Source organism: Colius striatus, chromosome 14 (genome assembly GCF_028858725.1).
Source record: "Colius striatus isolate bColStr4 chromosome 14, bColStr4.1.hap1, whole genome shotgun sequence".
Taxonomy (NCBI): domain Eukaryota; kingdom Metazoa; phylum Chordata; class Aves; order Coliiformes; family Coliidae; genus Colius; species Colius striatus.
This window is the reverse complement of record NC_084772.1, coordinates 9,432,128-9,457,865: the sequence shown is the minus strand read 5'-3', so window position 1 is coordinate 9,457,865 and position 25,738 is coordinate 9,432,128. Positions and strand designations below refer to the sequence as shown.

At 37.4% G+C, this 25,738-nt stretch overlaps 1 protein-coding gene across 1 annotated transcript in view; it reads right to left on the bottom strand.

Annotated features, from left to right (window-relative positions):
- The window catches only part of ITFG1 (integrin alpha FG-GAP repeat containing 1), a 75,424-nt gene that overhangs the window by 13,221 nt on the left and 36,465 nt on the right, over positions 1 to 25,738 (bottom strand). Inside the window, exons 9-14 of the mRNA XM_010201241.2 lie at positions 25,415 to 25,509; positions 17,886 to 18,058; positions 11,787 to 11,937; positions 11,206 to 11,314; positions 7,358 to 7,401; positions 5,653 to 5,731 (exon numbers count right to left, since the gene is read on the bottom strand). Coding sequence (XP_010199543.2) covers positions 5,653 to 5,731; positions 7,358 to 7,401; positions 11,206 to 11,314; positions 11,787 to 11,937; positions 17,886 to 18,058; positions 25,415 to 25,509 — 651 coding nt within the window. The remainder of the gene's footprint in view (positions 1 to 5,652; positions 5,732 to 7,357; positions 7,402 to 11,205; positions 11,315 to 11,786; positions 11,938 to 17,885; positions 18,059 to 25,414; positions 25,510 to 25,738) is intronic.

The following is a 25,738-nucleotide window of genomic DNA, read 5'->3' as shown; positions in this document are numbered from 1 at the left end:
GGTGGTACATTTAAGAAAAATTCTAAACATTACTTTGTTTCCACCACACAGTGCACAGAATAACAGGTGTCATAGAATCATAAAACTGTCAGGGTTGGAAGGGACCTGCAGAGATCATCCAGTTCAACCTCCCTGCTAAAGCAGGTTCCCTGATGGCAAGAGGGACTGGACCTACCAATGTTCTTGCCCTAGCTCTCTGGCTAGTCACCACACTAAGGAGCCAGCCAGTACTGCTGCAACTATGGCAATGCTCAGCTACCCATCTTGTCCTTCTGTCCACCTGTCAGCAGATAGTCTGCAGACAGGGACACTTCCAGGCCAAGAATTCCTATAAAGGAGAGAAAGATAAGGTATCTGAGGTTCAGATGCTACACAGAAGAGGGAGAATGCAAAGAGGATAACAGAAAAATTGGGTTGTGATGAAAGGGGAAGGTTAGAAAGGTGCTGATAGCTAAAGACAGCCTGATGTTCATAGTATAAAGTCTATAGGACTACTCAGTCATTTGACTTGTTCAGCCCTTGACCAGGGCAACGTTACAATAATAAAGGTAAAACAACTGTCTTGTGCTGGTGGTACAACGTGAAACCATCCTTGTGCAATTTCCAAAAACATTTCAGTAAACTAACAGCTACTCCATACTAAACTTCAAGTATCTGATCTTATTTATGTCATTCTGAGTCTACAGGGACATTAGTTCTAAGAAAATCTGTTAGGTTTAATTTATTACCAATAACACTAACTTTCCAAAATATTATTCAAAGCCAAGGAGATTTAGTAGAAGTACTGTTTCATTATAAATAATATTTTTTCAGGATAAAGTTTAAAAATCAAACAAAACAAAAAACACAACAAAAAACCAAGCAAAGCCCAGGAGCTTGCATTTGGTTAGCTTTACTAACTTCATCTTATGTACCCTTCTCCCACCCTAAGAATGGCTTTGATTTACTCCATGCTCAACTGCAGATAGTACACCGTAATTGCACTCTAGTTTATGCTATGCACTGATGCTTACAGGAGTCATCTGGAAAAATACCATTTTAGAACAATATTGGAAATGCAGACGAAAATGCAGCTGAAAATCCTGGCTAACACACACACTTCACTATGAGGTCCTTTTAAAAATAACACTCCAAAAGAAAAGGGGAGCAGGGAAGGCAGATCCCAGGAAATGGATCAGAAAGAATGACTTCAATTTGAATTTGCATACTTCTCCCGGACTGACCCCTGGACCTAATCTGATCTCAAGCACAAAATTCCTTAAATATTTAAAGAAGCTGTTGCAATTGAATTTCCTCTCGGAAAGAGGAGGTCTGTGGAGATATTAACTGTAGATGTAAGACCTGGTACTTCTCAATTATAATGTTCATTTTGGCAATTGCTGTTCCTCGTAGCTAATTTAACAGTACTTCTTCTTGCAAGATTAAAAGTGAATTGAGCAATGTGAAAGTAAAAGCACAGAATATGTGCTAATTATTATTCTGCTATCTTTTAACAACATACTGGAATGTTAATAGGAAAGAGAATAATTCTAACAACGTTTTAAAAAAACCCCTCATAATTATGCAAATTTCCTGCAGTTAGGGCTTGGCAGATCAAAGAACCTTAAAATGAATTAGATAAGGACAGCCATATATGCCTTTTTATTTTATTCTTTGCATGAATATTGCATACATGAAAGACACCATAATTCAACCTGCAGAATTAGGAAGAACAGAAGCAGAATGGTGGAGACTTCTTTGGGTACTGTAAGGTCTACTTTAGCCCAAGGCTGGTAGGATAACTTAAGGTGAGTGAATCGTTTGGTTTCAGCAGTCAAGTCAGTAACCTTTCCTCTGCTAAGAGCAGCAGTAAAGACAACAAATAGCATTAGCTGACTTGGGGGAGAATGGTGAGCATCATTGCCATTAGAAAAAGTGAAACGTTGTTACTCAGTTTAGCTCTTGAGCAAGAGATGAATGATTTTAGAAAGACGATTAAAACCTATCAGATATCTCATTTCGTTATAGCATTAAAAGCTTCAGATAAGGATTGTTCCATGATATTACATAAGGAATGCAAAGAAGTTGATGAAAATTAGTTTTAAAATAGTATATTCATGCCCTACTTCTAAAATCTTTATGTAGAAAAGATGTTTTGTAGGTTTATATGTGCCCCACAAATACAATGTGGGTTTGATATTGCCCACCAGTAGACATATATAAAAGCGTTGCCTGAGGTATTTCTTGATAGTCAAACAGAATCCAATTCTGATCTATCAGACTGCAGGCAAAGAACTCTACTTAGAACATTCACTGAGTTTTGTGAGTAGGACTTGCAAAAGAAGAACGTTTAACTATAAACTTAATATAATAGCTTCAGAAAATGTGACTTTGAAAAGTTGTTGCAGAAATTATACACAGTAAAACCCAAAATCTATTAACATACCACAAGAAAAAGGTGATCAAAGACAGCATTAGAAAATTCCCTGTAGCTATACTGCTAGGGTCATGAATGCACTTGGAATTCATTACTGTTATTTCATAATGCCAAAACAGAACATGAAATTCAGCTTTATTAGACTTTGTTAGGTTTTTATTGTTGTAAATACGGTAGCAGTGAAGATGAATGGTGCTATAGCAGTATTAAATCATATTTGATGGCTGATTTAAAGTGCCAAAACATTGCACTGCCCTCTCGCCCCTAAAAAAAAACCCCAAAACAAAATCCCAAACCCACAAAAAGCAAACCATAAAGACAATGTTGAAGAATAAGGTATTTGTTTATGTTCTTGGAAGAGAACCAATAACAAAATGAAGAAAATGATACATGAAATAGCTTGAATTTTGGACCTAGCTTTATTTGTCAGAGATACAAGGCTATGTGTGTTCTCCCATGACACAAGAGATCTGCAGTTGGAACACCACTTTTATTGTGCCACTGGGTATTTTATTAGCTTGCTTGAGTAGTAAGTACCAAAGGGTCAAATACACACAAAACAAACCCATCTAAACTTTTATTTCCTCAAAGTGGGGCTTAGAATCAGTTTATACTGCTGTGAATTCACCTTTTAATAGATATTCTGCACTTGAGATCTCACAAATCCTTTAATTTTTTCATCTTATGATTAAAATGATGTCAATTTATAGATTAAAAAAATACTTTAAAAAGCAGCCTGTAATATATCATTCAGGTCAACTTTCAGGCCTCTACTGTTACTATTTATGATATCCCAAATCTAATAATATGGATTCTACTATTTTCTTTACTGAAGTGCTGTATATAAAAAAAAGGGTCAATTTGATGGTGTTACTCATGTGCTTCTTTTCTTAGGCAAAAACCATCTTTTTTGTTACTTAGGCAAAGCTGCTCATCAGTACTCTTGATTCTCCAGCAGTAATATTGTGTGTAGGTATCTATTCACATGTTATATGGCCAAAAGAACTATGACACAGGTACACCAAATTTGGGCAGCCCCACATGAAGTCTCAGTAAGGCTGAAGGAATAAACACATGAATCCTGTATGTCTCGGCAAGCAGCCCTACTTCCTGTATGGAACCTGCAACATCTTTTAGCCTTTTTTTCCCATTTCCCCATAAACTCTCCACAGTACAGAGTAAGCTTTTTTCTGCAATGCTCCTTCATTATTGCTTGGGCAAAAACATTTCAGGCTGTGGCTAATTGCAGCTGCATGCATGCTGACCATATGGTCAGCCTGAGGACAAAACTAGACCAAATATCTGTTGATCTCTAACTAAAGCCTTTTCTTCACGTGGACTTTTGTCTCCTAGTGAACTGCAAATTTTTACAAAACTTGTTGAATTTTCTTTGAGGTATGTTTGCTCCAGTTAAAATTGGCTTAAGTAAGCTATTGGATTCAGAAGTTATTAGGGACCACAACAGATAGCATACTTAAGTATGTTTCCCATCCACAGGAATCCAGGCTTTTGAGAGATAAGGAGAAAGGTCCTGTGTAGGCCTTTCCCAGTAGTTTCTGACATGGCTAATAAGACAGGCTGCACTGTTACTTGGCTCTGACAAAGCTTGCAAGCCTTCATCTTGGTACTTGGCAATAATGAGGTATGCCAGTTGTCATCCGACCAGAACTGGCTGCCTAAGGGGATGGGTCAGATAGTCTAATAGTGTAACTAAAAATCTGTGAACTCATCATGGGGTTTTAAGTGTTTCTAATGAAATATGCAACCTCTTTTTAAATTTAGCTTGCGAAGAAAACCTCCAGAGCAAAGAAGTTGAGTGTACAACTGGCAGGACGACTACTTTATTAAAATAAATTTGTGCAACAATTAGAAAAAACACTCTGCATTTTCATGTCAGGATTAATTATTAGTTTGATTAAAATGTAGGCTAATACTTACAAGCTTTCAAACCTATATTTACCATATACAAATATAGAAGTGCTACAGAATACCAGAATATATTTTTGCAGCTATCTGGTCTGTATTTCAGGACATCTTCTCTCTTTTTTTTCTAGGGTGGAATTAAGCCCTGAGCACAGTATTCAAGGTAAGAGCATTATCATTGATTTAGAACCTTAACACATCAGTAATTTTCCCCCTAAATTATTGTCATTATTTAAATTGGTTTATACAGAATACAGTTTTCCCAGTGAACCATGGGAAACTTTTCTTTAAAGAAATCTGAGTTTAATTTGAAATAAGACTTGAGTGACAGATGCAGATGAGCAGGTTAACCTACCACTGGGAAGGAGCTGCAATAGTGCAACTTCCAGATGTGCATACTCTGATCATGTTTTGGCTTGTGAGTTGGAGATTTTTGCCTAAACAATAAGTGAGTCCATTATGGTCATAAGACTACCACTCCTAAGTTAGACTAACAGAACATTTAGTACAGGCCACCTGCATCTGCCAGGAGCCACTGGTACATCTGCAGGAAGGCAGTAGAAACCCCAGGATGTTGTAACATCAGGCACCGCTTGGACCACGGCCTAATGGGTTGTTCTTCTGTTGTCTACTTTGGTTTTGGACTTACACAAACTGTGGCATCCACAACACCTCAAGTGATTAAACCTCTAGATAAGCTGCAAGTTTCACAAAGCACTGCTGCTATTTATTTTGACCCTCTTAAGGATTCTTTGATACCTTGTTCTTTTATGACCTGAAAAGGTGCAGCCATTCCTTAAGCTACTCATGATTTTATAGATGCTTGTTAGACTGCCAGATGTAGGGAACAACTTCAGAAAAATACATCCTGTGTATACTGAATAGTATGCTGATCCTTTTTCATGGGGCCACAAGATTCTATTTAGGTATTTCAAATGCAGTGTTGTTTCTTAATACATAATTGCTAAGGAACTGATAGAAAAGGTAAATCATTAGAAATCCTTGATCTTTCACAAACTGATGATATTGCACTCAACAATTTTTCAGAGCAGGCAAGATAGAGCCAGCAATTCAAACCCAGATTGCATGGGACAGACAAAGAGAAAAAAGAATGCAGCATCAATGCTTATAATAAATATGCAATCTGTAAAGAATTAAGAGAAAGTTTAAGGCCTTTTGGCTTTGTCATCTGAAGATGCTATTCAAAACCAGTCCCATTTCATTCTGTAAACTTCTTTCCAATTCCTTAGGTTGCTGAGAAGTACATGCAGACCAAACATGCCATTTGTATTCTCATTATGAGGTTAGCTTACCTGATCCATTTTTCAGGTATCCATTTGCATCTACAGTAGTGTACTGGATGTAAGGACCAGGCTGATTAACACCAAAAGGCTACAAGAGGGGAGAAAGAAGAAGGAAAAAAAGGCAGGCAAAATTTTAGGAAGCTATAGGAATAAAAAAGTCACCAAAAAAAAAAGTTTCTAGATTAATTATTTCCTTTTGATACAGATAATTTCAAAATCTTGCAACTATTTTGATCAAGCCATTCTGTGGAATATTAGTTATCAAAATCAGGCTAATTAGTTTCTCACAAAGAAAGCAATTTGTTCCTTTGGAAGCTACAAGTAAAAAAAAAAATCCCTAAAAATTCAACAAAATAACCTCATGTTCTGAAAAACCAAAACTCATTTGATAGTGTACTCTCTCAGACAATGTCTCGATGGTCTTTCTGAATTGATGGTCTTCTGTTATATCAGAAGAAGTTGTGGGTTACTGAGTGATGAACAACAACAGATGAATGCATCTAAGAAAGCCAGGACAGAATTATCTGCTATGACATGGAAGGGAGAGGAATTTTCCTGTGTTTTTAATGTGAATTGAAGATGATATTAAGGCATTACATCCAGTAAAGGTTTTTCAAATGAGTTATAGAAAGAACACTGAAAGAAGAGATAATGACACATTTCACACCATGCCTCAAAAACCAGTAAGTTCTAAACTATAAGATAAGTGATAATGATGGGATCAAAGCCTGAAAAATAAAGCTTGATTAGAATGAAGAGTAAGGAGACCACAAAGGTGAGGTTAATGTGGATCTATGAAAGATGAGTAAGGCGAAAATCTGATGTGGGGTTTTTTTTGGTGCCAAGTAGCTGCATTCTGGCATAATGTACTCTATGGTACTTTCTGACAGAGAACTTCTATTACAGTAGAGGCAACAGTGTTTCAGTGATCTTGATAATGAAATGCTCAAAAACATCCGTTGTGAGGATTTGCTTTTTAAATCCTCTATTTTTTCTAATTAAGCTAATAATACTGTCAAATTCCCTTATTAGTTTATATCAGAAATGAAACCTTATGTCTTAAAGTAGGCTTGAAGAAAAAGTTGGTTCCATTTGAAGCAGTTTTTGTATTTTAAGTCAAAATTAGATCAGACTTTTGCAGAATGAAAGCACTAACACTAGCTTTGATCCCTTGAAGTGCCTCTTTTAGGCCAGCTTTCACTATGAGTAATTTGCTAATTGAAAGTTTGGTGGGTGAGTTGCAGGATCTCTGGAGATGATGCAGCTATCTGCAAAACCATCAGAACCAAGTATATTTCCTTCCCCTCTATCCTTCATTGTACCCACTTACTGTACTTGAGTCCAGAAGTGGCTATATGGCTGAATCTGTGCCCTCGGCAGGTTTGCCTGGCCTGTCTGACTGCCCAGACCAGCCTTGGCACACTACACAGTTTAGGAATCCAGCTGTATTACACAGATTTTTCTTGTACCTGGTATATTCCAGCCCCCATGATCCTGGGTAACAAAGCTCACTGCAGAATCAGCCAATCGACTATCTCTGAGCAGGCGGCTGACAATGGGCAAAAGTCTCAAATATGCAGAACTTGGCCAGTCATGAGTTGGATTATGCATTGTTCCAGTCAATAACTGTCTTAACATGTGGAGAGTTTTTGGTATAATTAGATCTCAGTTTATTTGAAGCTAAATAGTAATGCAAAGTTATAGTTACACTTACTGTTATTTTCCGAGGACAGTCATTAGAGCAAAGCCCACTGAGAACTGCAAAAACAAAAGAGGGAGCTTGCAATGTTTGTTTAACAAGCCATTTCCCAAGCACTACCTCAGAAATCTGGTATAGTAATAGTGTCAGGTATCCATTAAAACACACAAAGAAAATAAATGTCTTCTATGTGACTAATGCTCCTGTATTACAGATTTTCTAATCTGTTTGAAACATACTTTGCAGAAATTAATCAGCTACTCACTGTTTTATCATACCCTCACTGATTAACAAGCTTCAAAAGAGGAGATTCACCAGATAAAAAAAGGTCCCAATTAAAGCATTTGAAAAATAGTGGATGTAAATTTTGATCTTTATTTTCCACTTCTAACCATTTAAAAATATTGGCAGAGATTCAAGCTTTACTGTTTTAACTGGTGAATGTATGTAAAGGCTTTTTCTTCTATGGAAGGGATAATTTTACAACTTGACTTAAAGTGATTCACTAAAGCTGTAACAAACAGAAATCCCATTACCTATTTACTCTATGAATGCAAAAGTATTGTAAGCAGATGTGCATAACACTGCTTAATATCTAAGGCCAGTGACAGTTGTTCAATTACTTGTTTAAAACTTATTAGCTGCAAAAATTAGTTACATTACAAAAACGTATCTGTTAAACACACATAATCAACTCAATGATGGACAATGAAAGCCATCTGTTCTATAACCTAGAACAACCTGCCACATTATTAGAACATCAGTGCTAAAATATCATTAAAACAAGCAACAAAACACACACAGACATAAACAAAATAACATAACGTGTCACTCTGATGCAAAATGTGGCTTTCAAATATTTGGTTGAGCATCAGCCCAATAATGGCTATGAGCAGGGAAGAGGGTACAGCCCAGGCAGTACAGAAGCCAAAGAAAACCAACTCCTCCAGAATTATGGTATCCCAAAGCAAGTGTGTCAGCAAGAATAGGATTTGGACCACATGTGAGAGCAGGTTGTCCTAATCACCAGGAGGATTTTTAAAGCACTTTTGCCTACTTTAAGGCTCCATAGGGTTTAGGGCACAAAACGTTTTGGGACAGTGAAATACTAAAAGGTGCACATAAGCTCTTCACAGGACAATTGTCTCATTAGAAATTATTCCCTACTGGAGTCAGAAAAGCATTATTCTAGTGAAGAAACATTTCTAATGTTTTGTGTGTAAATATGAGCAACTGTCATGACAATTGCCAAGTTTTCATTCTTTGCTTGCAATTTTACAATGTTGAAACTTAAAATACAAAAAATATAACATTTTTATGCAGTCCAAAAAAGTACCTAGACAAGAAAAATGAAGGTATGGCAAAGCAGAATTGGAAGACTGTATTTAGTTACAAATAGACCTTTTAAGCTGTAAGTTTATTTAAATGTTATACATAGGTGTGTATGGAAATGGAAACAACTCGCCATTTGATGCGAAACGTCATGCAGCAATTTACTGTTCAGTTTCACTACTGGAAGTAATTATCTGAGCAAGTACATTTGACATGGGTTATAATGAACAAAACTGTTCTCATTGTCCATATGCCAAATAAGCGAACACAATGCATTTATTGATACACTAACTCACACAAAGTATGTTTTCTTAAAAATACTTTCCCCTCTATCATAGTAAAAATATTCTTAGACCACCATTAATTCTCATTTCCTGGTTTTTCTATTTAAAAATACATCCTAAAAGGGTGATACAAAGAAGCTTGCTCCGATTTCCAAGATAGATTTATTTACACAGAGTGAATAAAAAAGCATGATGCAAATTACTCCTTTCCCCACTAAGACATCACACAATTATAATTCAGATGTGGCTTTGTGAAGTGCAAGGTTTTTGTAGAGCACTTTCTGCATGCTTGTGTGAATTACACTACCCTTATATACAGTGTTATTTAAAAGAAGGCTTTCATCAACATGACAAATCATTGTAGGGTATTACAATGAGAAAAAATCTTAGGCTAAGGGAAAGTAATAAATGCATCAGCCCCCAGTAGTAGCTGCAGTCCTGTTTCTCTTATGGCACTCAGAATCTGTGCATTAGGATTAGATGCATTTAAACAGCATGAAGGCAAATAGAATTTTTGAAGGTGAACCTCTAGTTGTTCTTGTTTAGCTTTGTCCTCATCATACAGCCTCATTTTATACTTGTTCTTAAAAAAAATCATGGAAGACAATGAGCTCAAAGCTCAACACCTTTGAAGGACAAAGTAAGGCATGCAATTTGAAAACCTAATTACTGTCCATTACAAGTATCATAGTATAATTCTTGTCTTTTAAACCAATTCTCTCATTAATTCACAGACCCTTGCCATCTTCGTTGCTACTCTATGCTTTTACAGTAAGATGTGTTTTGTTGCCATGTGTTGCTTTTAGACTGAAAACACCAAACTGACTCATACATGAAACAAAATGGCTCTCAGAACAGATCACACAGCATAAGCAAAACATACACCCTGCCAGTATACACCACGCTGAAATGAAATGAGTCCAATCTGCACTAGATTCTGTATCATTTCCAGATGATCTAGAAAAGAACTCCAGTAAAGTAGGCTTGATATGACAGAGGTACAGCAAAAGAGACGGGAAAGAAAATACTGCAACCGGCTGGAAGCACAGATGAAAATAAGTGCATTTGGCTATTGTTTATTGCTTAGGTTTCTGAAACTAGGCAAGCTAGAAGGGCAGTCACTATGGACAAACAGAGTGTTCCCTCAAGCCCATATTGCTGTATTTTTTCTGTTTCCATTCTCTCTCACCGCTGCACACAGGTTTATGTGTGCAAGCATAATAATATTTTTCTTCCAATTGGGGATGAGCTGATCCTCCCCCACATTTGAAGTAGCATCACATATTTAAAAAAAAACCCCAATAGATATTTGTAGACCTAATGCCATTTTTATATTGACAACACTATGTTAGGAGACAAAGCAAGTGAAAGTGTTGTGCAAAAGATTCACAGAAGGGGCTTTGTAAATTCAGCTAATCCAGGCCTTTCCTTCAAAATACACTACATAATTTCTTAATCCAATTGTCAGGCCTCTAATATTGGTAACTCTGCAGTTTCTTCAGGAATTTATGTTAGTGCTTCACAAGCTGCCATTTAGGAAATTATTCTTACTGTTTACTCTTAGTCTGTTACTTTATGCTGTGTCCTGTGTTCTGATACACAAAACATTCTTCCCCCATTGTTATGCATAACTACGAATAGAAGACATGGATCTTCCTTACTCTTTTAGGCTGAATAACTTGGTTCCACATGCTTTTTCTCTGCAGGTAACATTTTTAGACACATGGTAATTATTTTATTTTTCCCTTCAGAAGGAAGCAGAGAAATGAGTTTTTAAAGACCTAGTATCTGTCTTTAGAATTTTACTAGGATGCAGAAGGAAAGGTCGAGGATGAAAGGAAAGATTTAGCCTGCCTCTAGTTACAGAGTGAAATAAGACACATTCTTGTAAAAAAACCCACCAAAAACGAAACACACTCAAGGTAAGAACACTTATTTAAAGGTCATTGTGGTCAAGACTGATACTAAAAACAGCTAAAGTGCTGAAAACAGTGGGCAGGATTACTTGAAATTTTAATAAGTACACTAGAATAAAACCAACAAAAAAACCCTCTGCAAAACCAATATACCCAAGTTCAGATTCCACAACAAAAGATTCCTGCAATCCCTAATGTTTTCCATCCTATGTTTTTTCTTATCTAGAATGATCCTACACGGAGCATTACCATAATGTTATGGTACACAGGCTCAAATATCCATGTTCTCCTCAACGCCCCATTTTGCCTCGATTATACAGTGATAACTTACCAATAACTTTAACAAAGTAGGCATCTGCTTCAAAGTTATTTTTTAATGTATGGATAGCAAGTTCCTTGTGGGAGTTGCCTTGGCTCAGCACAATGATATCCAAGATTCCCTAGAGAGGAAAACAGAAGTTTACATCAGAATGCTGATTTATTCTATATAACATCTAAACTTAGCAACCAAATTCTCTTACAGATACAAAGAAAAAAATCAGTACACAGCAAAGTTTACACCTTTACTACTAATTTTAATGTCTTTCAAATCTTACTAATCTATGGCAATTTAGGACAGAGTGCCCCATCCACAGCCAGGACAATGCATGTGGTCCATGGCTTCTTTCTTGCTGCTGAAGAAGGTGGCTCCAATGGAGCATACAGAGGATCAGCAAACTTTTAAACAATGATGGGCAGCTGCTGTCTGTTCACCTTCCAGGGAGCATCTCCAGAGTGCACTTCCCAGGCTGAAGGCACTGCCTGCCACGTGCTGTAAAGCCAACATTTCTACACGGCAGCCTGCCCATGGCACACAGACAGACACAGCAGCACAGAGAGATGTTGTTTGCTGCAGTGAAGAGGTGAACTTACATCTTCGTATATATCAAAGAAGGTTGCTACCACTGCATCCTTGATTTGATTGAGATCTGAGCGGTCCCAAAAGACTTTAAACATGCGATGTATGCTCTTGCAGCTTATGTTATTGCACGGGACATTCTCTAGTAAAAATGCTTGTTGATTGCTGTAAAAAACACATATATACATGTATTTAAAAAAAAATCAACTTCTTTGCTACAAACAGTCTAAATAATAGGTGTTACAAAAATACTGTAATTGAAAACTTTAAGTCTGATGAAGTTAAATATAATCCAAACAAAGCTAGCAGCCACTGGACACTAAGATCCACAAGCATTTATTTTAACTTTACAGACAGAATTATGACCATTATGCCATGCCTGACAAACCAATGAATACACTAAATAAGTGGGTCCAAATCAGCAGGAATCATTTCATTAACCATCCACTCAAAAGGCTGAACATTTTCTTCTACTCTGAAACAAGTGCACTTATCTGCCATTTTCCATAATCTGTCCACAGTCCTTCAGCTTAAACACTACTTGAAAAGTGTCAGTGCTTTTTCATTATTTTAAGAGAATCTCTTCCCCACACAGCCCCATTAATACATTTTCTAACACACTGCATAACATTCTAATTAAAGTTAAGATTAAACCCATTCTTTACTGGTATGTTTTCCATTGTTTCAAAGTAAAATATAAGCCACAAAACCTAACTCAATAGCACAGTGAAAATAAGACAAGATAAACCAAATGGGACATTTGCTGACACGTAACAAACACAGACAGAAGGACAGGCTGTAATACTAAAATAAGAAACAGACTATCAATCACGAGTACCAGGTCTAGTATAGCAAAATCTCCCTTCTGAAGAATTTCTCTCATACATGCATATTGGCCAGTGGGAGACACAAGGTTCACACCTGCATGCTGATGACAAACAGCATGATACACAGTCTCTGATCCCTGGATATACTTCAAAGCTGTGTAGTTGAGGTGCTGAGGGACATGGTTTACTGGTGGGCTTGGCAGTGTGAGGTCAGTGGTTGGGACTCAATGATCTTAAAGGTCTTTTTCAACCAAAATGATTCTATGACGTTATGATACTGTAACATTGCCACTCTTTTTGGAACTGGGAAAACCTTCACACTTTACCAACTGGGAGTCCAATTGTTTGGCAAGTCTGTATCCTGGGAGCCCGTTAGAATTCATCTCTGCCTTGGCAATGGGAACAGATGAAGTTTCCTCCTCTCTGAGGGCAGAGCCAGGAGCAGACAGTGTTCTATAAAGCTAGTTAAGCATGTCAGAGCCTAGGGCCAATAACCAAACCCACTTCATGATGACCTTGAATATATTGCTGTTTTGGAGAGTGAAAACAAGGTGGTTTTGTGTATCTTAAAGGCATCCAGATACAGTCACCCATATGCACTCACACATGCACTTCTCCTTAGGAAAGTTTTTATTTTCCTTTGTTTCTGGGGTATGTTTCAGATAATTTGCTACTCATAAGTATCATATCCCACAACATTCATATCCACCCATCTCAGAGTTAGAGAAGGGCAAAACATTTACCCCAGGAAAAATACACTTCTGACAAAACCAGTTTTTTTGTTTGCTGTCAAGTTAACACTTCAGAACCTTCAATGGGAAAAATGTAGAATTTTGTTCTGTGTAAGACGTGTCAAAAGTAAAATGGGATATTTAAACACTTCTCTTAAAACCTTATAATCCCATTTCTTGAGCTTCTGTGAAAAATACACAAATAAGGCCATTATTTTTCTGTCATATGGCTGCATTTGATGGAAGCTTAATATGAACAACCTATTTTTTACCATTTCACTGTTAGAAGCATGAGTATATTGAATTAATGTCCAGCCAAAATGAAATTAGGTGATTTGTGCTACTTAAGACATTGCTTTATCTGTAACTCAGAACTCATAATCATATATTGAAATTCTTAAGTGGTCATACTCATTTAAAATATTACCTAAGTATCATATCAGATTAATCAACTATAAGGTAAGGTGACAACCTAAGCTATGCAAAATGTTTCCATTTCTTTTTTTGGTCATCTTGATACACTGTTTTTTTACATCTGGAGGAAGTTGTATAAAGATGCTTTCTTTCAAATCACATATTTTAAATTCCAGAAATTAGATGATAATTGTTTAAAAAGATTGTCAAGCTTGCTTCACACTTCACATACAGAGTATTGCTCAATTATAAACTATGAACCTTGTGAATGGATAGACACAAGAAGTTTATTTACTATAGGAACCTTTTTTCCTCCCCTTTCCTTGGCATTGTGCATTTGATGACTTTCAGAGTATCACAAACTGGACAAACAACAATGTAACAGCAATTGCACTGTGAGAATAAAATGAAGATATTAATCAAAGTAATCAGAAAAAAATATCTCCCCATAACAATGAAAATCACCCTTAAAATGACAAAGCATTGTTCCTGAAAATCTATATGGGAAAACACATAAAGACAGACACTGCTACAATGGTGAAACCTTAAAATCAATCTTGAACTGCTACATAAATGTGTAACACTCAGCATTGAGCAATTCATAGTATCATAGAATTGCTACAGTTGGAAAAGATCTTTAAGATCATCAAGTCCAACCAGTCACCTCACACTGCCAAGCCCATCACTACCATGTCCCTCAGCACCTCATCTATGCAGGGATGGTGACTATACCACCTCCCTGGGCAGCCCGTTCCAATGCTTAACAACTCTTTCAGTGAGGAAGTTCTTCCTAATGTCCAACCTAAACCTCCCCTTGGAAACTTAAAACCATTTTCTTGTGTTCCATTATTCGTTACTGCAGAGAAGAAATAGACCCCCACTTCACTACAACTCCCCTTCAGGTAGCTGTAGAGAGTGATCATATCTCCTCTCAGCCTCCTCTTCTCTAGGCTAAAAGTAGCTTAAATATTGAGAAAAGGCAGAGCAAAAGAACTCTGAACTCAGACCAGCATATGGTCCTTAACATGCTATTTGCACCACTTCTAATATTTAGGTAGTCACACCATTGTACACAAGTGGCAACTAACCTGTGTGTGCTGCCTGCAAAACGTTATCCCAAACAGCTTATGAATGGTGCTCAATAAAGTACAGTGTTATCTTTGATTTGGAACCTTGGAACTGAAGGTCGTCTATGCAGCAAAGCTTAATTTAATATGGCCAAATTACTATAGGCAAGAGTTAACACCAAAGAAAGACTGAAGACTAATCACAGATTCCTTTTTGTTGTTAATAAGGAATATCTCCATGCTATCAGAGTATTACATGCTTTTATTTACAATCAGATGGACATGGCAGGGGATGAAACAGTGTGGTCTTACAGCAGCTCTGAAAATACTTGAAGCTGTTAATCATGTTTCCTGACTTACTGGCCTGGAAGACAATAGTCCAAAGTTACTCCTACATATCACATCTTTATTTCAGTGTTTGTAGATACTGTTAAGAACTTGACCTTAAAGTGCTTTCCAGAATTATGATGAAACCATAGAATTGATTTTATTCATATTCTTCCATTATCACACAGCAGTATATTTTCAGATTAATAAAATACTTTCTGCCTCCTTTAATTTCTTTAAGTTCAGACAGCAACCATAAGTTAGGCTTCCTAGACTAGCACAGATTGAGGTCAAGAGTTTACAAAAATGCTTTTATCATTTAATCACAGTAATCAATCACTGAAATTAGATTGGTAGACGTAGCATGAAAGGCTTCAGAGAAATAAACAAACAGCTTGATCCATAAGTGTTTAAAATCAATTAAATAAGGTTTTCACTTTAATTTGCTCTAATTTAAGAAGAGCTTTTAATTCCCATACTATTTTAACTCTCTTCACTCTATGACCCAGTTACACATATTTGTTTAAGGCCCTCAGAAACAATGAATTAATATTCCTTAGAAAGTGACATTTCATAGTGGGTGCAAAAAAGGTGACTTTCATTCCTATCCCGAAGTACTAAGAGTCTATTTCCTTTACTTTTCTACAAATACTGAAAATATACATGTTAACATGTATAATTTTCATTTTACTCCCTTTTTTTTGGCCAGACTTCCCTCAGCTCTCTGAACTTCCTTTTTAACAACCTGACAAATCATCTGCCAGTATCTTCAGTCCTTATGCCTTACTGTGTCACTCAACTTTGAAGTCAAGGATCAAAACAACTTTAAGATGAACTCAGTTGAATAAACAAACCAAATCAGAAGCAAGGAGAAAAGTGTGTCACAGTAACTCATTGCAACTGGGCTTTTAGAGGAGTAACTATATTTAAACTACTTAAATCTTTTACACAATATTGTCATAATTACACACCAGCCAGAAGGGAGAGGTTCCTGTCTTAAAAGATAAAGGAAGTCCTTTAAAACCATTTTTTAATTTGAAAGAAAAAAATCATTTCAAATAAACTCAACTCCATAAATCTACACAAGGTCCTTCTGAGTGTACAAATCATCAGGGTACATATTAGAGGACAGCCTATACTACACCTCAAAACACAACATTTATGGGGCTTAAGTCCCAAACCAAGAACAACTGTACAGTTAAATGCCATGGTACTTCTGTGGAAGAGGAAAGACTGGTTCCAGTCTGCTCTCTATAGACTGTTTACAGTCTTATTCAATGACTGATGAACTGAAGACACAAACTCTCAACTAAGGTTATGGTGTAAACAACTCAACATTCAGAGTCGAAGTGCTTTAACTTGGCCTATGCAAGTTGTGGGCAGTAACAGCATCACCTCCTTCTCCTCTGACATGTCTGAATATAAGCATCTGCTGTGCTACTTATTTTAAGGCTCAGAGGTAGAGAGACAGAGCTCATCTGCTCACTGCCTTGACTCTGAATCACATCACAAAGGCTGAATAACTCTTCAGACTGGGTCATTTTTAGGTATGTGTCAGTATCTGAAAAACTAACACAAAAACGTCAGTGGGTGACTCATTTAGGCAACCACTAGAGGATCTGAATTGACTTCAGCGTCTAAATATATACTGCCTATACTGTCTACATACTACCTTAAGCACCAAAGTGAACTCCTCAGTTATTTCCCTTACTATTAATTCAAATTATGAACCTGCACTCAAGCTCATCCAAAATACCATACTGAGGAAGATAATAAGTATACCTCTAAGAGACACCTATTTTGCCTTGTAATGCACTAGTGCAAGTATTTGTCATAGATCTCGGTAAGGAAGATGTTGAGACTCCACAAGGTATTGATTCAAATGTGTTTTACAAGCGGTGACATGAGGAAGAAAAGGAGATAGTACAGAAAACCTTACAGAAAATCTTCAGCTGCTGGAAAACCCGAGTTGTGCAGCGTGAGACACCTGACACCTCTAGTCAGGGCATGGCACGCTGCACTTATCCTGTCTGCAGTGAGGTTCACTGGCATTATGGTCTATAGAGCTCTTGTAGGTTTTTCTTAGAAGTAAACAAGTCTATTCATCATTCCTACTGTCAAGCAAAAGGATATTCACATGAAAAACTCTTTTACTTCAAGGTGAAGGCAAGGACATGCCAGTAGTATCATCACCAGGTGCCAAGCGAGAGCTGCCTACAGGCTCCTCCGTTACGATTTGCTGGCAGAGTTTATCCTGCAGCCAAATGGTATGTGCTGAACAGCACAGGGGAGCTCAGGTCAACTGTTAACGTGGATCACTAACTCCTCGATGTACAATAGCCTCCCTGTAAGCATCAGCACATGCCCTCTCCCACCTAACAGCAGGTGGTAGCAACACAAAGTATTGAGAAAGAAGGTAATGAAGAAAAAAAAGCAAAAAAAAAGAGAATGATTACACTGACAAAGTCAACAGGAAAGGTTACAAGTTTTTTGGCAATACAAAATCACCACTAAATTATTAGGTGCATCCAAAATTCCTGGTTCTGAAAAGGGGCAAAACACACTAGTGCATTTTTCAGCAGTCACCAATAAATGTTCAGTCCACATGACAGCATCGAATAGGCTCCCCAGCTCTCAGCAGCATGGCGTTACCAGCTAACACTGAGAGCTGAAGTCAGGATTTGACAGAAGATGATGACTGAACGTGCATTTAATGGTTTTTATTTCTAGGTTTACATATACTCTACCTTCCAGATGTGTTTCTTAGTATAGCAAGAGCATCTGGGTAGCCATCCATATTGTAATCTCCAATGTGAAGCGTAATTGGAAATGAAATTTCGGTTGAAGATTTGTCACTTTCATACGGTACAAAGCCCCAGAGGGTATCTTTATTTCGGAAGTCTTGCAAGACTGGAATCCACTGTAAAATAAATTTTAAAAAAGAGCAGCTAAGTAAATCCATTTTATTTATTAAAACAACCTATTTATTTTAAAAACAGCCAACGTGTCTTCATTGTGTCAGGATTCTTAACCATTTACAAATTTCCAAAGAGAAAAGAAGGATTATTTCCCAAGTCTATCCCGAAATTAAAAAATTAATTTGAAGTATTTTCTATGTATTAAATTCTCCCAGAACAGAAAAAAAAGGGATAAAGTTTTAAGAAGAAAGAATCTGTGTTTTGGCATATGCCCAGTGCATGGAGATAGGAACAACTTCACCAAAGTTCAGCCTTGCCTTGAATCTGTACAAATCCTTACATGTAGGTAAGCCCAAACCATCAGGCCCTTGAGATCCCTCATCCCTTTGTTTTGCTTGGAATTGCAAACAATAGTCAGCATTAAAGCTGGAGAAGGGATGCACTCTCATTAAATTTGTGGACAACACCAAGCTGGGGGATATAATCAGTGTGTGTCAGCACAGGATGGCCACTCAGAGGGGACCTAGAGAGGCAAAAAAGGGTCAAACAAGGACCTCATAACAATCAACAGAGAAAGTCCTGCACAGGGGAGTAAACTCCTGCAACAGTACAAGCTAGAGACTGACCAGCTGGGGAGCAGCTCTGCTAAACAGTAAGGCAAAGCTGCGTGTGGCAGCTCCGACAGCAAACAGCACACCGCACTGTAACTGCTGGAGGCAAAGGGTTATTTCTCTTTATTCACTACTTGATTGTATCTCGATTCTGTGTCCAGTTTTGTGCCCTCCAAGTGCAGCAAGCATGATTTGAGAATATTGAGTGTGTTTTGAGAAGGGTCACCAAGATGGTCAGGAGTTGAACATTTACACAGAGGACAGGCTGAGGGCAAAGAGCTTGCTCAGTCTCAAGAACAGAAAAATCAGGGGAGGATGGGATCTAACAGGGGCCTTCCAATACTTGTAAGGAGGTAACTGAGAAGATGGAGCCAGGCTCTCTACTGAGATACATGCCAGAAGAACAAGTGATAATGGTCACAGATTGATACAAGGGAGATTCCAAGTAGAGATAAAGAAACAGTCAAGAATTCACTATGGTGATGATAATTAAACTAGGAAAGCGGCCCAGAGAAGCTGCAGAATCTTTGTCCTTGGGGGTTTTCAAAATTTGACTGATCAATGCTCTAAACAACATGGTCTAAGAACACTGTTGACCCTGCTTAAAGCAGGGGGCTGGATCTCCTAACATTCATTTCAGCTTGAATAATTTTATTATTCATAGATATTTAAGTTCAAGAGCTTCAGTTCTCCTCCTATCTCCCCAGCAGCACCAGATACTGAACTGTTTGATAAGAAATTAAGATTACAGTATTGAAAGCTCAAAAGAAATGCAAAGTACAATTTCTCCAGGACAAAAAATGGAATATATCTGCACTTACTTTCCAAAGTGCTGCAGAGGTACTAAATAAGAATTTATCTTAATTAAAATCAAAGTAATTTCATAAGTTGGTATGAAGCTGAAGTACCAGGGTTAACATTTCAATGCTATAGAAAAATTCAGTGCCATTTTTAAAGCCGGAAGAAGTAATTTCATACGTCAACTAACTGACAGTGCCTTCAAAAGGACAGAGGGGTGCCATCTTAAAGGATCACCATCACCAACATCAAAAGCACTTAACAGCATCTTAAATGTCTCTCATCCAAGCCTTGATTTAGCTATTTCAGGAACCAGAATGAGATCTCTGACAGCATCATTTCCTGCTGTGAGGCTCCCTCACTAACACAATTCAGCAATCAACAACAGTCCTGCCACATGGCAATTGTGTGCAACACCAGGGCTGCTCCCTTGCGATTACAGACAACCACATGCATATTAGAGAGGCCCCTAAAATTATTAAGTGCACTAAGGTCAACTTTATTTGGATATCACGGATGGCTTGAAAGCCTGGAACAGTTCTGCCAGACTGCCTGTGCTTAGGGCATGTTTGCCTGTAGAAGTGATGAAATCTGAACTGCAATGATGACCTACAATGCTCTTGATGAAAACTCAAACTTGAAATAAAATATACTTTGAATCCTGTTCCCTCTCAACATGCACAAGGCTACTGAGTTACTGTTAGCTACTGAGGATTTGGGGAAGATTAAGAAACAGGAAATAAGAACAAGACTACACCTGAGGGAAACTTTCCAAAGGCTTACTTTTCTTAGCACTTACTTATCATGCAGAAAACAGATGAAACAATATTATTACAAAATACTGTGATTTTGAAAGTCACTGATTGAAATCAGAGCCATGAAATGTAATGTGGTTTTCACTTTGCACCGTATCATTCATGCAATCACTGCAATGAAATCCAATTATATCCATCATGTACTTTCTAAGTGCTCCCATATATGCTAACATCATTTTAAAGAAACAAAATTAAAAATGATTTTTTATGTAAAAATCCTAATTCCTATTCTGTTTTTTCTCAAAGTGATTCATAGAAAGCCATTTTACAATCATAAGGTCCATAATGAAATATAAAACAACAGGCAAAACAGAAACATCATCTATTGCTACCAAGCACCATCACTGTGCATGCTAGAGAGTAAGATTCATCCATCCCACTGAATCAGTTGGGGGACATTTTATAACAGCAGTTACAGAACATTTCAAAAACCATCGGTCTTGTTTGATGTGTAACAAGAGCATATTTGAGCACCACAGAAACACTCTGACAGTTTGAATTCAGAGTAATCAACACTTCTGTTGAAATTCATTCTTGATATTTCTAACAGCAATATTGTGTAAAAATACTTGAGTTGTGCTTGTGCCTCAGGACATATATTTCAGTTCAGAAGGCAAGAAAATGAAAATGTTTGTCAATAATGTAAATCTCCTACTTTTGTAACTGATAAACCTGATAATTACTTTAGGCTTCATGTTTGCTGTTACTATTTTAATAGGAAAAAGATTGAAACTATTTTTTTTTCCCTTTTATTCTAAGGTAGAAATAGGTGGGTATAACGGAGACACACAAAGGTCTTTTTTGTGGTTTTCTCATCATGGGATTTCTGTTACCTAGCTAAGGTTAAACAAAAGATGGAAAAAATGGAAAGATTTTCTGAAAGAAAATTTTAAATGAACAACTAAAATTCAGAGAAATCAAAGATTTACTTTCTGTTAAATTCCATTGCACAACATCACTAATATTACCTAAAACATCTATACAGATATTTTTACTCTTTCAATTGATGATTTTATTAAATCATTAATTGGGCAAAAATAGGAAAAACACCTTAAATAGTGCGCTTCAAAATTTGTTTCCAAACTCTTCAAATATTTGTTTTTCTACAAGAAGACAACAGAATGCTTTATTGCCCAGGGAAAACACTGTCTTTTTCATTTTGAAAAATGAAAACCTCAGGTGTCAAGGTTTCAGTTCTGGGGCCAGTCCTGTTCAATACCTTCATGAATTACCTGGATTAGGGGATAGAGTGTACCCTCAGTAAGTTCCCTGCTGACACCAAACTGGGAGGACTGGCTGACTCCCCAGAAGGCTGTGCTGCCATTCAACAGGATCTCGACTAGCTTGAGTTGGGCAAAGTAGAACCTTTTCTCTGGAGGTTTCCAAACCCACCTGGGCACATTCCTGTGCCCCCTGATTGAGGGAAACCTACTTTAGCAGTGGCTGGACTGGACCATCATGTGATTCTGTATTGGGAAACATTTAAAAACTAGTTGCACTCACTCCACTTAATTCAAAAAGAGCTTATTTCCTTCAGAGCCCATGTTCTTCTATACATCAGAAAAGGTTCTCTTGCTCTAAAGCCTGTGATCAGATCTTTAAGCCAAAATGGGGATTAACACAACTCAATTTTTAAACTATGCCTACAAAAAGCATAAAAACCCCATCCAGCCAGTTGCCCACTTCTGGGCCACCTAAAAGAAGCAAGGAGCCAGCTGTGCCCAGGAAGCCTTTGGAAACTGTTAGTCCGTTCTTGGCCAATACCTTTTCTGAAAATGCCAGAGTTTCACCTCCTTTCTATGAGAAACACTATCCCTTCCAATAGAAAGATGAGTATCTAGAGTGGCCTGAAAGAACTGACCACATCAACTGAAGTCCTTTTCCCTGGGGGCTCTCCCTCTGCTGTCCATGTGCACTGTAGTTCAGCTGCACATAAAAAATAAATGTAGTGATTTGAGGATGCAGTAGGCTTTCAGCGTGTCTGAAGGTCACCTGAATTCCATATACCATTGAGTAGCCACTATTGCACAAAAATAAACTTAGTAAATTACTTACAAATTAGAGCATTAACTTAGTGTTCAAAGCCCTGAAGATGGCAATCCCCAACACTGAATTAACAACACAGAAAAAAATATCCAAAGCAGCAGAAGTCATGTTTTTGATGCTGGAATGTGATACTCGGCCCCACAGCTGCTTTCAGAAAGACAGACAACTTATAAGTGATATGATCTTGTAGAATCTGTGATTATGAAAATTCCAGCAGCTGCAATCCGCCTCTCCCCACTGTTAAAGATTAGTCATCTCTAAGGATATTATGATCTACAGTTTCTACAATTAACAGAACTAGGGACTTGAAAACAAGTTTCAGGGAGAACTCTGATTTTCAGAATCTAGATGAGAGATCTAAATCAGCTGGCAGATTAGTCTGTAGCTATTTCAGGTGAATTTAAAGAAGTCTGAGGTGTCCTAACACCTGCCACAATCTGAAAGTGTACGGGGTTCTACTTCAGATCTGACAGCAATTCTTCTGTTGCTATGGAAACATTCACATTCTTTAAAAATTTTAGTAGGCTAGTATCTCCTCAAGTCACTCACATGTATCTTGTTGTCCTGAACTTATCCTCCATTATCCAAAAGAAGAAAATTTTCTCTGAGATGTTTTTAATACTTATAAAGATGAAATCATTAAATAAATTAAAACTTGCAATGAAAGACTGTCCTTTAAATAATTCTCCTCAATGTGCCTGGCTTTCCAGTAGCCATCCAGCTGTGCCAAAGGGATCATGAGAAATATACTGTAGATAGATTGACATAAGTGAGATCTTACTAGAACAAGTTCAAAGTCTGACATGCCATTGCACACCTCTCCACAGCATCATTTTATGAACCACAGATGTGCATTTCTGATTGCTGTACATTTCACACAATCACAGAATGGTGGGGGTTGGAAGGGACCTTTAGATATCATCCAGACCAACCCCCCTGCCAAAGCAGTTCCACCTAGATCAGGACACACAGGAACACATCCAGGTGGGTTTTGAAAACCTCCAGAGAAGGAGCCTCCACATCCTCCCTGGGCAGCCTGTGCCAGGGCTCCCTCACCCTCATAGATAAAAGAGATTGTTGCCTTATGTTGATACAGAACTTTTTCTGTTCCAGGCTTTTTCCATCACTCCTTGTCCTGTCATTAGATACAACAAGAAAAAAGTGCTGCCCCAACCTCCTGACACCCACCATATTTGTAAATATTAATGAGATCCCACCCTCAGTCTCCTCCAGACTAAACATCCCCAGTTCCTGCAGCCTTTCCTCATAAGGAAGATGCTCCAGTCCCCTGATCATCTTGGTGGCCCTGTGCTGGACTCTCTCCAGAAATTCCTTGTCCCTCTTGAGCTGGGGAGCCCAGAACTAATCTACTTTTTCTGTAGCACACTGCCGAGCCAAGTAACGGCCTTGTCTCTCTGAGCAGTACACGCTATTTGTGTGTGGTTGATTTTCTACAGTGAAATTACTTTCATCAAGAATATCTGTCTCAAATTTACTTGAGCAGAAAACCTCAAATGTCTTTTACTCCTTCTATTATCAAGACTAAAGAACTAAATATAGAGCTAAAGAGCAGTTGTCTTTTGACATAAGAGCAGCCCAACTACTCAACGGTGAAATGTAAGCAGCCCATTACAGCAATATAATCAGTGTAACATGCTTATCAAAAGTCTGAGTTCTCCCCTTTGGCCAGAAAGCAATGCAAGTACCATGAATTGAGCATCCACTTGCTTTATGCAAAGGCTATGACCTGTAAATCAAATTCTACTGTAACACTGTGTATTCAGCAATGCTATAATCCATTGCCTCTGTGTTCACAGGGAATTACTGTGAAAGTAACAACAAACCTACAAGCAACCAAATAAGAGTGTGCACAGGAAAACATGCACTTCTAAGATTAGAGATGCCAAGATTAGAACACTGAAAGGCGATACATTAACACATTTTGAGTTACTTCTCTTTGTTACACTAATGGCATATTCCATCATGGAAATACTTCTTTAACTGACTAGTAGCTGCGTGCTCTCCTTTTCAATACAGAGTGATTTTCTCACTAGTAGGAATGTGTGCTATAGCTTGTGCTCTACACATTCTGGTTATTTACATCAAGAAAATCTACACTGTAAACTTAGGCTGCAGACTGTGACAAGCACCTTGTCACAGTATGTACTGTTCCGTGAACAAATGGTACATTCACCTATAAATTTGTGAAATACAGATCAGAAGTTATTACTGATACACAAAAATTCTACTTTTTATTTGTCAATGAAGAAATAATCAGTAACTCATAATCTGGTTAGAAACATTGAATACATACAAGTTTCTGTGAGCACACTACAGTGGGCTTTGCTGTCAGCAATAAACAAGTACTTTATCCTTTACATTATCAAAATATGCATTTAGTAAAAACATTTATTAACCTAACATTTACTAGATATCTTCATTTACTCTAAGTTGTAAATGTATAACAAAGCATATTTATAATGTACTACATGAATGATGACTGTGTCTCTCAAAACAAGTGGTCATGAGCAAATTAAGCTGAAATAGTCTAATGGAAATCCAGTCCTGCAGATCCGTATCCCAAACAAGTCTTTATACATAAGTCTTGGAAACTTACTTAATAACAATCAAGGTCACAGTAGAAACAAGGGATAAGAGGTGTGGGTTGGTTCAACTTGATATGTGTTTTGTTTTTTTTTAAAAAAAATCTTATAAAATCATTTCCTAACCAGCTGCAGCAGCTTATTTGAATCAATGCTGCCTATTTCCAACTCTCAACACAAACCTTGATTTTCATCAAGGGCAGTTATAGCACTTAAGATGCACTTTTTTGAAGTCAAGAAAGTGACTCAGAAACATCCATAATTTTCTTGAGTAGAATTTTTCACAATATAGAATGCCAGATATGCAATTTCTTCCACCAAATCTGTATTTTCACACAGGTAATAAAATCAATAAATAAATGAAAGTTTCTCACATGCAGTAATTACAGGTGAGGAACTTTCCTTTTTCTTTCCTGAAAAATAATTTTCCTATTTAATAAAGTACAATATGCTCCTTTGTCTTTGCAATTCCAGACTCTCAATACCTGATCCAGTCCTAGCTTGGTTACGTAGATGGCACTTTTTTGACATTTCGTGTCTTCACAGACTGGTAATAAATGTTCACTTTGTCCATCGCCATCTGCGGAACAGAAGAAAGGATGTCAGCTTTGTCTTTGCAAACTCAGAGACACTGTCTGCAAGAGATAATCAGCTGTGGATAATTTATTATTTTTGTTAATGGAAAAAAACCTACACTATAAACCAGCCCTTGTCAAAATCATTAACCTAACCATCTAATTTGGATCTTTTGTTTGAAAATGGTCAATGTATTTTCATCTTATCCCATAGCTCAGAGAAAGTTTCATTTT